Source organism: Entelurus aequoreus, linkage group LG23 (assembly GCF_033978785.1).
Source record: "Entelurus aequoreus isolate RoL-2023_Sb linkage group LG23, RoL_Eaeq_v1.1, whole genome shotgun sequence".
Lineage (NCBI taxonomy): Eukaryota > Metazoa > Chordata > Actinopteri > Syngnathiformes > Syngnathidae > Entelurus > Entelurus aequoreus.
Window position 1 is genome coordinate 10,020,133 of NC_084753.1, and position 15,000 is coordinate 10,035,132.

General features: G+C 42.5%; 2 protein-coding genes across 2 annotated transcripts in view; one reads left to right on the plus strand and one right to left on the minus strand.

Moving 5' to 3' along the window:
* The window catches only part of LOC133641177 (protein Daple-like), a 44,788-nt gene extending 43,038 nt beyond the window's left edge, over nt 1-1,750 (minus strand). The window contains exon 1 of the mRNA XM_062035109.1: nt 1,740-1,750. Within this exon, the coding sequence (XP_061891093.1) occupies nt 1,740-1,750 (11 nt within the window). The remainder of the gene's footprint in view (nt 1-1,739) is intronic.
* Nucleotides 1,751-2,004: 254 nt separating this feature from the next.
* The window catches only part of LOC133641178 (protein Daple-like), a 47,736-nt gene continuing 34,740 nt past the window's right edge, over nt 2,005-15,000 (plus strand). The window contains exons 1-5 of the mRNA XM_062035111.1: nt 2,005-2,188; nt 2,256-2,401; nt 2,475-2,564; nt 7,067-7,350; nt 12,926-12,982. Of these exons, the coding sequence (XP_061891095.1) occupies nt 2,057-2,188; nt 2,256-2,401; nt 2,475-2,564; nt 7,067-7,350; nt 12,926-12,982 (709 nt within the window). The 5' untranslated portion in view covers nt 2,005-2,056. The remainder of the gene's footprint in view (nt 2,189-2,255; nt 2,402-2,474; nt 2,565-7,066; nt 7,351-12,925; nt 12,983-15,000) is intronic.

Consider the following 15,000-nt stretch of genomic DNA (forward strand, 5'->3'; position numbering starts at 1 on the left):
TTGTGTCATCCGGACCAAAGGGGAAGCCAACCATCCAGACTGTTATCCACGCAAAGTTCAAAAGGCAGCATGTGTGATGGTATGGGGGTGTATTAGTGGTCAAGACATGTTCTAGGGTGAAAGTGTAAAAGGCAGCATGTGTGATGGTATGGGGGTGTATTAGTGGTCAAGACATGTTCTAGGGTGAAAGTGTAAAAGGCAGCATGTGTGATGGTATGGGGGTGTATTAGTGGTCAAGACATGTTCTAGGGTGAAAGTGTAAAAGGCAGCATGTGTGATGGTATGGGGGTGTATTAGTGGTCAAGACATGGGTAACTTACACATCTGTGAAGGCACCATTAACACGCGAAGTCCCAGGGAAGGGTCAATTGACACTTTTACCTAGAAAACACACAAGAGGGTCATTTGACCCCTAGTCCCCCCTGTGGACACTCCTTTTGTTATGAAAATGTGGCTGTTAGTGGCACACGGCAGGGGGCCACTTGAGCCTGTGTGGGGGAGGGGACCTTACAGCTCAAGCTTTAGTTCTGAGGTAGGTTGTGTGTGTTTTTGCAAGGATCAACAGAATGAAGGGATCAACACTCTGACATTTATTGTTAAAAAAAATACAAAACAAAACATATTTACAAAGAATGAAAAAGCAACTGTTTTCCCAGTTTTGGTGTGGAGGGTTGTTGCAGAAGCAATTGTTATTTTTGTGTGCCAAAAATAGTTTAAAAAAAAAAATTTACAAAGAAAAAAGCATATTTACAAAGAATGAAAAACCATGTCCATGTAAACGTGACTGACATACATTTGAGCAGTCACTCACAATCCTGGCACTGCCATTGCTCCTTTCGGCATTTCCCACATGTATAATTTTTCTGTCTACCTAGACAAACTGCCCCTAACAGCCTCATTACCATAACAAAATGAGTGATTAGTGTATTCGGGAAAAGCGTCGGGCCAAATGACCCCTCTCTGGGTCTTCTAGGTAGACAGAAAAATGCTGGGACTTCTAGTGTTAATGCTGAAAGGTACATACAGCTTTTGGAACAACATATGCTGCCATCTAAGCGCCGTCTTTTTCATGGACGCCCCTGCTTATTTCAGCAAGACAATGCCAAGCCACATTCAGCACGTGTTACAACAACGTGGCTTCGTAAAAAAAAAGAGTGTGGGTACTTTCCTGGCCCGCCTGCAGTCCAGACCTGTCTCCCATGGAAAATGTGTGGCGCATTATGAAGTGTAAAATAGGACAGCGGAGACCCCGGACTGTTGAACCACTGAAGCTCTACATCAAACAAGAATGGGAAAGTATTCCACTTCCAAAGCTTCAACAATTAGTTTCCTCAGTTCCCAAACCTTTACTGAGTGTTGTTAAAAGGAAAGGCCATGTAACACAGTGGTGAACATGCCCTTTCACAACTACTTTGGCACGTGTTGCAGCCATGAAATTCTAAATTAATTATTATTTGCAAAAAAAAAATAAAGTTTATGAGTTTGAACATGAAATATGTTGTCTTTGTAGCATATTCAACTGAATATGGCTTGAAAAGGATTTGCAAATCATTGTATTCCGTTTATATTTACATCTAACACCATTTACCAACTCATATGGAAACAGGGTTTGTACATGTTGACATTTACATTTATGTCTGCCCTTTACTTTGATGCCAAGATCATCCACGTAGACCTTGCACATGCAGACAATCATTTGACTCTTTTGGAACATAGCCACATATTCTATTAGTGTGTACAGGACATCCATGCTGTTTCCTGTGGTGACATTCCAAAAAACAAACAAACACGCAAATAATGGGCAAACTCATAAAATAATTCCTATTTTTGATGCATTTCACACTTGTTGAATTCACTTCAAATACAGATTACTGTGTGTGTGTGTGTGTGTGTGTGTGTGTGTGTGTGTGTGTGTGTGTGTGTGTGTGTGTGTGTGTGTGTGTGTGTGTGTGTACATAAATAAGGCATGAAATGCATCTACTGATTGTTGTCGCCCTCCAGGCTGTCACAGAGCCAATCCCAGCAGTCTGAGCAATGTGACAAACTCCAGCAGCGCATGAACCAACTCAAGAGTTTGCTGAGCGCTGGCCAGCTGGAAGTAAGTAGCTGGATGGCACGATACGACTCGCTGATGGAGCAACACCAGGGTCTGGACCTGACCATGACCAAAGTAGAAAACCGCTGTGAGGTAAATGGAGTGACAATACAACTGTCATGAAGTGAGTCTTCACTCCTGTATTCATGTGTTCACTCAGCTCTTAGGTCGTCTGAAAGGCAACCTGGAGGAAGAGAACCACCACCTCCTGAGTCAGATCAACCTGCTGAGTCAGCAGAACCACTCCCTGCTGGAGAGGAGCATGGAGAGCAAAGAGCTCTCTCACCAGGAACAGAAAGTCTACATGTGAGTAGTCTTTGTGGTGCATCCATCAACAACTGCTTGTGGACTCAAAAGTCTCTTCTTCTTCTCTTATTAGCGACAAGCTGAACGCTCTCCGGCGCCAGAAAGAGAAACTAGAAGAGAAGATCATGGACCAGTACAAGTTCTATGACCCCACACCAAAAAAGTAAGCTTTTTTCTTTTCAACAAACAAAAGACCATGAAATGTGGGTCTGAACTCCCTGGGCCATATTTGTTTATTGGCGCTCATTTTATTGTAAAGCACCACTCTTTTTCTGCAGGCCAGCTACTTTTCAACTCACCAAGTGGAGGTGATCTACCTCATCTTCAAACATGTCTATATATATATTGATTTATTTATGTACATATATTTATGTATTGTATTATTTTATTGTAAAGCACCACATTTTTTCTGCAGGCCAGCTACTTTTCAACTCACCAAGTGGAGGTGATCTACCTCATCTTCACACATGTCTATATATATTGATTTATTCATGTACAGTACGTGTGACCATGTGTGTTGACTTTTTCTTTTTCTTTTCCTGTGCCATGACTAGGGAAGGTTGTTCCGATTGGGTCGTATTAGTAAATGCTGTACTGAATTTGACTTTGACGCACAATTCATAGTCATTGACCGGAGTTACTCGCATTTTCCGCAATATGTTCAGCATTCAAACTGTCAGATATTAATCATGTTTTTGGGAACAACCAGCGGGCCTTTTTTTTTACCCACAGACAAATCCTAATACGGACAGATAACTGATTCAGGGCAGAATATTAAGAGTATGTGAAAGTTTGACTCCTACCTTTTTTATTTCCGTGACGACTTCCTTAAAATGTTGTTATCAATCATCAAATATCAAGCAGCTAAAATGCTCCAAACATGGATACGTGTGGAGGGAGTGTTTTTCCCATCATGCATTGTAATACATTTATTTAATGGATGTAATTTTGACTTTTTTAAGGTGTTTGGACTTTTTTTTTATAAGATCCACAAAGTTCAGTGAGAAGGTCATGTTACGTGTGACCACGTGTGAAGTGAAGTGAATTATATTTATATAGCGCTTTTCTCTAGTGACTCAAAGCGCTTTACATAGTGAAACCCAATATGTAAGTTACATTTTCAAACCAGTGTGGGTGGCACTGGGAGCAGGTGGGTAAAGTGTCTTACCCAAGGCAGTGACTAGGTTGGCTGAAGTGGGAATCAAACCTGGAACCCTCAAGTTGCTGGCACGGCCACTCTACCAACCGAGCTATACCACCCCTGTGTTGACTTTTTATGTTTTTTTACCTGCACCATGACTAGGGAAGGTTGTTCCGATTGGGTCGTATTAGTAAATGCTGTGCTGAATTGACTTTGACGCACAATTCATAGTCATTGATCGGAGTTGCTCGCATTTGCTGCAATATGTTCAGCAATCAGATTGTCAGATATTTAACATGTTTTTGGGAACGCCCAGCGGGTCTGGTTCCTTAATACACTTATGAAGTCTCACGGGCCAAACTGAAGACGCCAGCGAGCCGCACTTTGGACAGCCCTGCCAGAGTCTATACTAGTGGAGTCTTGTAAGAAAGCCGCTCTTTGGACATCCCTGCCAGAGTCTCTACTAGGGGAGTCTTGTAAGAAAGCCGCACTTTGGACATCCCTGCCAGAGTCTCTACTAGGGGAGTCTTGTAAGAAAGCCGCACTTTGGACATCCCTGCCAGAGTCTCTACTAGGGGAGTCTTGTAAGAAAGCCGCACTTTGGACATCCCTGCCAGAGTCTCTACTAGGGGAGACTTGTAAGAAAGCCGCACTTTGGAAATCCCTGCCAGACTCCCTACTAGGGGAATCTTGTAAGAAAGCCGCACTTTGGACAGCCCTGCCAGAGTCTCTACTAGGGGAGTCTTGTAAGAAAGCCTCACTTTGGAAATCCCTGCCAGACTCCCTACTAGGGGAATCTTGTAAGAAAGCCGCACTTTGGACAGCCCTGCCAGAGTCTCTACTAGGGGAGTCTTGTAAGAAAGCCGCACTTTGGACATCCCTGCCAGAGTCTCTACTAGGGGAGTCTTGTAAGAAAGCCGCACTTTGGACATCCCTGCCAGAGTCTCTACAAGGGGTGTCTTGTAAGAAAGCCGCACTTTGGACATCCCTGCCAGAGTCTCTACTAGGGGAGTCTTGTAAGAAAGCCGCACTTTGGACATCCCTGCCAGAGTCTCTACTAGGGGAGTCTTGTAAGAAAGCCGCACTTTGGACATCCCTGCCAGAGTCTCTACTAGGGGAGTCTTGTAAGAAAGCCGCACTTTGGACATCCCTGCCAGAGTCTCTACTAGGGGAGTCTTGTAAGAAAGCCGCACTTTGGACATCCCTGCCAGAGTCTCTACTAGGGGTGTCTTGTAAGAAAGCCACACTTTGGACATCCCTGCCAGAGTCTTACCTAGGGGTGTCTTGTAAGAAAGCCGCACTTTGGACATCTTTGCCAGAGTCTCTACTAGGGGTGTCTTGTAAGAAAGCCGCACTTTGGACATCCCTGCCAGAGTCTCTACTAGGGGAGTCTTGTAAGAAAACCGCACTTTGGAAATCCCTGCCAGAGTCTCTACTAGGGGTATCTTGTAAGAAAGCAGCACTTTGGACATCCCTGCCAGAGTCTCTACTAGGGGAGTCTTGTAAAAAAGCCGCACTTTGGACAGCCCTGCCAGAGTCTCTACTAGGGGAGTCTTGTAAGAAAGCCGCACTTTGGACATCCCTGCCAGAGTCTCTACTAGGGGTGTCTTGTAAGAAAGCCGCACTTTGGACATCCCTGCCAGAGTCTCTACTAGGGGAGTCTTGTAAGAAAGCCGCACTTTGGAAAGCCCTGCCAGAGTCTCTACTAGGGGAGTCTTGTAAGAAAGCTGCACTTTGGAAAGCCCTGCCAGAGTCTCTACTAGGGGTATCTTGTAAGAAAGCCGCACTTTGGACATCCCTGCCAGAGTCTCTACTAGGGGTGTCTTGTAAGAAAGCCACACTTTGGACATCCCTGCCAGAGTCTCTACTAGGGGTGTCTTGTAAGAAAGCCGCACTTTGGACATCCCTGCCAGAGTCTCTACTAGGGGAGTCTTGTAAGAAAGCCGCACTTTGGAAAGCCCTGCCAGAGTCTCTACTAGGGGAGTCTTGTAAGAAAGCTGCACTTTGGAAAGCCCTGCCAGAGTCTCTACTAGGGGTGTCTTGTAAAAAAGCCTCACTTTGGAAATCCCTGCCAGACTCCCTACTAGGGGAGTCTTGTAAGAAAGCCGCACTTTGGACATCCCTGCCAGAGTCTCTACTAGGGGTGTCTTGTAAAAAAGCCGCACTTTGGACATCCCTGCCAGAGTCTCTACTAGAGATGTCTTGTAAGAAAGCCACACTTTGGACATCCCTGCCAGAGTCTCTACTAGGGGAGTCCTGTAAGAAAGCCACACTTTGGACATCCCTGCCAGAGTCTCTACTAGGGGAGTCCTGTAAGAAAGCCACACTTTGGACATCCCTGCCAGAGTCTCTACTAGGGGAGTCCTGTAAGAAAGCCACACTTTGGACATCCCTGCCAGAGTCTCTACTAGGGGTGTCTTGTTAAAAAGCCGCACTTTGGACATCCCTGCCAGAGTCTCTACTAGGGGAGACTTGTAAGAAAGCCGCACTTTGGAAATCCCTGCCGGAGTCCCTACTAGGGGAGACTTGTAAGAAAGCCGCACTTTGGACATCCCTGCCAGAGTCTCTACTAGGGGAGTCTTGTAAGAAAGCCGCACTTTGGATATCCCTGCCAGAGTCTCTACTAGGGGAGACTTGTAAGAAAGCCGCACTTTGGACATCCCTGCCAGAGTCTCTACTAGGGGAGTCCTGTAAGAAAGCCACACTTTGGACATCCCTGCCAGAGTCTCTACTAGGGGAGTCCTGTAAGAAAGCCACACTTTGGACATCCCTGCCAGAGTCTCTACTAGGGGAGTCCTGTAAGAAAGCCACACTTTGGACATCCCTGCCAGAGTCTCTACTAGGGGTGTCTTGTTAAAAAGCCGCACTTTGGACATCCCTGCCAGAGTCTCTACTAGGGGAGACTTGTAAGAAAGCCGCACTTTGGAAATCCCTGCCGGAGTCCCTACTAGGGGAGACTTGTAAGAAAGCCGCACTTTGGACATCCCTGCCAGAGTCTCTACTAGGGGAGTCTTGTAAGAAAGCCGCACTTTGGATATCCCTGCCAGAGTCTCTACTAGGGGAGACTTGTAAGAAAGCCGCACTTTGGACATCCCTGCCAGAGTCTCTACTAGGGGAGTCTTGTAAGAAAGCCGCACTTTGGACATCCCTGCCAGAGTCTCTACTAGGGGTGTCTTGTAAGAAAGCCACACTTTAGACAGTCCTGCCAGAGTCTCTTGTAGGGGAGTCTTGTAAGAAAGCCACACTTTGGACAGCCCCGCCAGAGTCTCTACTAGGGGTGTCTTGTTAGAAAGCGAGAATGATTTGGAGTGAGGGCTCAGCTGGTGCTTCTGTAGTGATACGGGCCCAAGGTGATATCGTATAGTGACACACCAAACCAGAGCTGGAGTTAAAGTTTCCAGCCTGTCATTTTGTGATCAGAAACGCATCAAGTCCTCCAAAACTCTGGCAGGAAGAACGCATGTGTGTTTTTCAGGAAGATATCAATACTATTATTGTATAAAGTCATATGTTCATTTTGTCAGGAGGAGTCAGTGGTCCGGAGCCAAAGCTTTGGTTAAATTCATCAAACCGAGAAAGGAGAACAGCAGAGAACGAGGCGGCGAGCGAGACAAGGAAGGGACCAAAGACCGAGAACGAGCCAAGAGCGCCCCCGATATCCCCCTCCCTGCACCCCCGCCCTTACTCCCGCCAGAAACCCCGCCCCTCCCTCCACAGAGGACAGGAAGTGACTCCCAAGACAATGGCCACACCCACAGCAGTCCTCGCCTAGGCCCCCAGAGTCCACCGTTGACCCCCAGCAGCCGAGGTACACACCCATGACACCATCTTTGTTGTCTGATGAAACAATTCATGACTCCAGCTGTTTCATGTTAATAATAGTCTTTTTTCCAGCAGGTTGTAATTTCTCCTCAACGACATGTTGAACTTAGAAGGGTCATAGTAGGATTTAAAACATGGTCTAGAGCAGTGGTTCTTAAATGGGGGTACGCGTACCCCTGGGGGTACTTGAAGGTATGCCAAGGGGTACGTGAGATTTTTTTTGAAAATTCTAAAAATAGCAACAATTCAAAAATCCTTTATAAATATAAATAAAAACCTATCTTTTTTTCCAAATAGTTCAAGAAAGACCACAACAAATGAGCAATATTTTGCAGTTATACAATGTAATAAATCACAAACTGATGACATAGTTTTGTATTTTACTTCTTTATCTCTTTTTTTCAACCAAAAATGCTTTGCTCTGATTAGGGGGTACTTGATTTAAAAATGGGGGTACATCACTGAAAAAAGGTTGAGAACCACTGAGCTAGAGAACATGTCATTGTGTCAACATGTTACATAGATGATGTTTTACACGCCATCTTAAATGACTCGCCCAAGACCTCCTGCAGGTCTTCACCCCGTCTGACAGCTTCTACTTTTTAGCACACACTCAATGACACACCCACAATGTACGTGGAGATGAAAATAACACATTTACAATATTAACTATAAACGATAAAACTTAATAGGTGTGTATATATATATATATATATATATATATATATATATATATATATATATATATATATATATATATACACACACGCATATTGATTGGGTGTGTAAGGGGTAGATGATATATTGATTGGGTGTGTAAGGGTTAGATGATATATTGATTGGGTGTGTAAGGGGTAGATGATATGTTGATTGGGTGTGTAAGGGGTAGATGATATATTGATTGGGTGTGTAAGGGGTAGATGATATATTGATTGGGTGTGTAAGGGTAGATGATATATTGATTGATTGAAATGTGTTTGATTGAAGTGAAGTGTGTATGCTCACTATGACAATCTTGCATGCTTCAATTGAACATTTCTATTTCCTGGCATGTTCTAACGTCCTGGAACGTTCCTGGCATGTTCTAACGTCCTGGAACGTTCCTGGCATGTCATCCAGCTTCTAACGTTCTGGAACGTTCCTGGCATGTTCTAACGTCCTGGAACGTTCCTGGCATGTCATCCAGCTTCTAACGTTCTGGAACGTTCCTGGCATGTCATCCAGCTTCTAACGTTCTGGAACGTTCCTGGCATGTCATCCAGCTTCTAACGTTCTGGAACATGGACACTGACTTTTTCTTTTCATGAACTCACTTTTATTATTTCTGTCTGTCTCTCCCTGGCTCCTCCTCCTTTCAGCTCCCCCCGCCCACAAAACTTTCACTTTCACTTTCCTCCCTGGTCAAAGTGGACAAAAAGCCCTTCCATCGCCCCCACCCGCCCCCGCCCCCGCCCCCGCCTCCCGCCCGTCCCTGTCTCTCAGCAGGCGACTGAGATTCTGGTCGTCCACTGACATCACAGATGACATCATCGCTAGCCACTCCACCTCCGCCAATGGAGTCTTCTAATGCCATCTTCTTCCTCCTCATTTCACCATCATCATCATCACTTCTCCTCCATACTCGCGGGATCCCACAAATATTTATTTACACAATATACACACTTATACACAACATGTACACAATAAGCTTACTTACTTACTTACAATATACACACATATATACACACTTACATATACACTTTTACACAATATACACACATTTACACAAATATACTCGATATACACACATACAATCATATACACACCTACACATTCACACGTATACACAATATACACACATTTGAACAATAATTATACATATATACACACACACACGTACACGCTTCACAATATACACGCATTAACACTTACACAATACACACGTATACACAATATACATACACACATGTACACACATACATAATATATACACACATTTACAGTTACAAAATACACACATGTACACACATATACGCATTATACACACACTTACACACATTTATACAATATACACATTCACAATATATACACAGGCACAATACACACACATGCACAATACACACACATACACACAATATACATACACACACGTACACACATTTCACAATATACACATTAACACTTACACAATACACACACATACACGCGTATACACAATATGCATACACACATGTACACACATACATAATATATACACACATATACAGTTACACAATACACACATGTACACACCTATACGCATTTTACACATACAAATTATTACACAATATTCACATACACACATATACACGTGCACAATACACAAACATACACACTTATACACATGCACAATACACACACATACATGTGCACAATACACACATTATACATACACACGTACACACTTTTCACAATATACACATTAACATTTACACAATACACACACATACACGCATATACACAATATACATACACACATGTACACACATACATAATATACACACATATACAGTTACACAATACACACATGTACATGCATATACACATTATACACATACACACAATACACACATGTACACACATATATACGCATTATACACATACACACATTTACACAATATTCACATTCACAATATATACACATGCACAATACACACACATACACACCTGCACAATACACACACAAGTTGTTCCTCGACCCAACAAGTCAAGCACACAAAAGAGATGCGTTTTGCAGTTATGGGCTACCAGTAATACTAGTAAGTGTGTGTACTGTGTGTGTACTGTGTGTGTACTGAATGTGTGTGTGTGTGTGTGTTTGTACTGTATGTGTGTGTGTACCGTGTGCGTGTCTGTATGTTGTGTGTCTGTATGTTTGTGTGTGTGTGCTTGTGTGAATGTTGTGTGCAAGTGTATGTTGTGTGTGCGTGTGTGTGTTGTAGCAACACACACACAAGCTTCCTTGCAATGTGTGCTCCTTCCAGTTGTTTGCTATGCAAAAGTAGATTTGTCTTGGTGAATATTTGCTGTGTCAGCACTTTCATCTCGCAGGATTGTGACAGCATGTTGATTGTGTTGTTGTTGTCACTGCTTAAAAGAAGTTCACAGTCATGTCGATTGTGTTGTTGTTGTCACTGCTTAAAAGAAGTTGAGAGTCATGTTGATTGTGTTGTTGTTGTCACTGCTTAAAAGAAGTTGAGTCATGTTGATTGTGTTGTTGTCGTCACTGCTTAAAAGAAGTTGAGAGTCATGTTGATTGTGTTGTTGTTGTCACTGCTTAAAAGAAGTTCACAGTCATGTCGATTGTGTTGTTGTTGTCACTGCTTAAAAGAAGTTGAGAGTCATGTTGATTGTGTTGTTGTTGTCACTGCTTAAAAGAAGTTGAGTCATGTTGATTGTGTTGTTGTCGTCACTGCTTAAAAGAAGTTGAGAGTCATGTTGATTGTGTTGTTGTTGTCACTGCTTAAAAGAAGTTCACAGTCATGTTGATTGTGTTGTTGTTGTCACTGCTTAAAAGAAGTTGAGAGTCATGTTGATTGTGTTGTTGTTGTCACTGCTTAAAAGAAGTTGAGTCATGTTGATTGTGTTGTTGTTGTCACTGCTTAAAAGAAGTTGAGTCATGTTGATTGTGTTGTTGTCGTCACTGCTTAAAAGAAGTTGAGAGTCATGTTGATTGTGTTGTTGCTGCAGCAATGTGTGTCAGTTGCAAGAAGAACACAAGTGATGTGTAAGTGTTGTTAGAAGTGAACAGAGACTTGTGAGTCCTTCCTTCCAGCACAGTGTAAGAAGAAGTTGTAATGATCATTTAGGTGAGGTGTGTGTTTAAGAAAGTGCAATTGAAAAAAGTGTGATGTATGTGGGCTCTGAACCGAGGATGTCCTTGTGGCTTGTACAGCCCTTTGAGACACTTGTGATTTAGGGCTATATAAATAAACATTGATTGATTGATTGATTGATTGATTGAATGTATTACTTGATTTTCTTTCAACGCTAAAAGACCCTCATTTTTTAGGTGTGGCCGATGTTACCTTGTTGTGGTAAATAATGCACCCACCTGTTCCCAATTAGCCTGTTCACCAAATAAGTCTTTGATGAGCAGTCCTCAACTTTCTCACTCTTTTTTGCCACTTGTGCCAGCTTTTTTGAAACATGTTGCAGCCATCAAATTCCAAATGAGCTAATATTTGCCAAAACTACCAAAGTTTGTCAGTGTGAACATGAAATATTTTGTCTTTGCAGTCTATTCTATTGATTAGAAGTTGTTTTATTTACCAAGGTGACAACTTCACTTGTCTTTGCAGTCTATTCTATTGATTACAAGTTGTTTTATTTACCAAGGTGACAACTTCACTTGTCTTTGCAGTCTACTCTATTGATTAGAAGTTGTTTTGTTTACCAAGGTGACAACTTCACTGCTTTTCTACATGACAGTTGACATTTCAATGTTGAGGTTTTAGCAGATAAATATACAATGCATCTAAAGTTGGAGGAATGTTTATCATCACATGTTTTAATTGTGTTTTTTCTGTTACACATGATTCTAGAGATACAAATGTTTACAGTAAAAGTTAATTGGCACAATATTTGGTGCACAGCAACATTTATGAATGACGCCCTGGATGTTTCCTTCCAGTGACAGACATTGTCCAATCAGCTGCAATTTCCCTTCTTCAGACACGTGTGTGTGTGTGTGTGTGTGTGTGTGTGTGTGGTGTGTGTGTGTGTGTGTGTGTGTGTGTGTGTGTGTGTGTGTGTGTGTGTGTGTGTGTGTGTGTGGGTGTGTGTGTGTGTGTGTGTGTGTGTGTGTGTGTGTGTGTGTGTGTGTGTGTGTGTGTGTTGAGGGCTTCTCACCTAAGATGCATTCAAAAATATTTCTTTCTAAACCTCTGTAAGCATTTCAAATTGTAGCCCACTTATAAATGTTTTTTACCTGGCTTTGCATGTTCAGTCTTTTCCTGCACGTAAACGATACAACATGTCCACTTCTGGTTGTTATCTTTTCCTGCACGTAAACGATACAACATGTCCACTTCTGGTTGTTATCTTTTCCTGCACGTAAACGATACAACATGTCCACTTCTGGTTGTTATCTTTTCCTGCACGTAAACGATACAACATGTCCACTTCTGGTTGTTATCTTTTCCTGCACGTAAACGATACAACATGTCCACTTCTGGTTGTTATCTTTTCCTGCACTTAAACGATACAACATGTCCACTTCTGGTTGTTATCTTTTCCTGCACGTAAACGATACAACATGTCCACTTCTGGTTGTTATCTTTTCCTGCACGTAAACGATACAACATGTCCACCTGTGGTTGTTATCTTTTCCTGCACGTAAACGATACAACATGTCCACCTGTGGTTGTTATCTTCAAGGCTGACATTTATTGGGCCTCAGCAGCTAAAGTAAGAAATGTAAACACTGTGCTTGAACTAATGCTACATCTATGCTTGCTAATGTCGCTTGCATTCTGTCAGCATTGCACCTGCACGTCTGGATCCCCACTAATCGTCTCATGTATCACTTGCTTGGTCTGCAGGTGTGACAGACCGAGGACGAGGGCTGTATCGCAGTGGTGAAGATCCCCATGGACCAGGTGAATATTCAAGTTAAAGTAGCAATGATAGTCACACACACACACACACACTAGGTGTGGTGACATTGGTCCTTTTCATTTGACCCATCCCCTTGTTCACCCCCTGGGAGGTGAGGGGAGCAGTGAGCAGCAGCAGTACCGCGCCCGGGAATCATTTTTGGTGATTTAACCCCCAATTCCAAGCCTTGATGCTGAGTGCCAAGCAGGGAGGTAATGGCTCCCATTTGTATAGTCTTTGGTATGACTCGGCCGGGGTTTGAACTCACAACCTACCCATGTCAGGGCGGACACTCTAACCACTAAGCTACTGAGTTAGTATATTGATATTATTGTCATTGAAATGGAAGCATGGTGAAAATGTTTCTTGCTTTTTGATGAGAGGCTGAAAAGTTATTTGCTTTTAATAATACAAAATACTCAATTTATGAGCTCAATTCATTGGAAAGTAGGAAAGGGATTACCTTTGTTCCATTGGAGGGGATTTAAGTCTGCTGAAAATGATGGAAAGCGCCACTCGCAGTGGTCAAAGTTGGAACTTTCACAAAACCCATGTTAAGATATTCAACGCTCAAGTGGATAGTGCACCACTCAAATTTGTCATGTTTCATGTGTCGGGTAAACCGTAACCAATGGGGTCATGTGAATCCTCCTCAACTTAAATCAGCCCCGCCCAGATGAATTCAAATCAATTTAATGTGTGCTTGGCCTCCCCAAAACCCCACAACTTGAACAGGTCTTTTAAAGAAAGATTGTTTGAAAAAGTATCACTAGTGTGTGGTACAAAGCAACACCAAATATATTAGCATTAGCATTTAGCTTGGGAAGCTTCTCCGTCAGGTAACGATAGGAACTAGGAAGTCTTTGTTTATGTTGCACACGGACGTCTTTGAGTGACGGACTGGAGAGGTCCGAGTTGTCTGTGTACCGGGGACGGGCGGTGACCTTTACACCGGGTCAGGCATCGATGTTAGCCTAAAATTGACAATAAAAGCTAAAAAGAGTGTCGGACTCTGTGTGTCATCTTCTGGATGAAGCAATACATTATACAACTTATTTAGTTCTCAGCTAAATAAACACTAATTTTTAGGTGTGGCGACTAATGTGTTGCCATGGCAATCAAATACATTTGTAATGATATTGTGATGTGATAATTGGGACCAAAATACTTTTGCAACCAAATACTTTTTGGTCCCATTTGCTTTAATAAATAAAATATGAGTGTTTGTTACCTTTGTGTATTTATATCTGAAGCAGCACTATGCTTCATGAAAACATACTTTGTAAAAACCGCAGGGTTCTTATATTACAGATGCCATGTTTATTATGAATAAAGTTGTTTGAAAAAAAAACCCGCTGACTTCCGCTGGTTAACTTTTGTCGAGACATGCAAGAATAATGATGTCACACTTCCGATAAAAACATTTATAAGGCTGTGGGTTCTACAGTGTACAAACTAGCAATTCAGGTTAACTTACATGTTGAGCTTGTCTCTTCTGCCCGCCATTTTAGTTCAACCCTGCTTTTTTTTTGGGGGGGGGGGGGGTATACATCTTCCTAACCCTATATATATATATATATGTATATATATATATGTGTATATATATATATATATATATGTATGTATGTATATATGTATGTATGTGTGGGAAAAAAAATCACAAGACTATTTCATCTCTCCAGGCCTGTTTCATGAGGGTTCCCTCAATCATCAGGAGATTTTAATGGAAGCATTCACATACCATGGTTTATATAGGACACAGAGCGGGTGGGTACAGGCAGGCGTGGGGGCGTGGTGATTGGTTCATGGGTTACCTAGGAGGTGTTTCCTTCTGTGACGGCATGCTGATACAATTTCGCTGCGCTTGTTGAGGGATGACAGGTCTGGACGGTATATAATAAACAGTTTCTCTTTTAAGCATAGGTTGCATCTTTTATTACCACTGTTGAAAGGTGTGCTGGATGCAAGAATTTGCCATGTTATTGAATATTCAACATTATTGTCTTTGAGGTTCCAAATG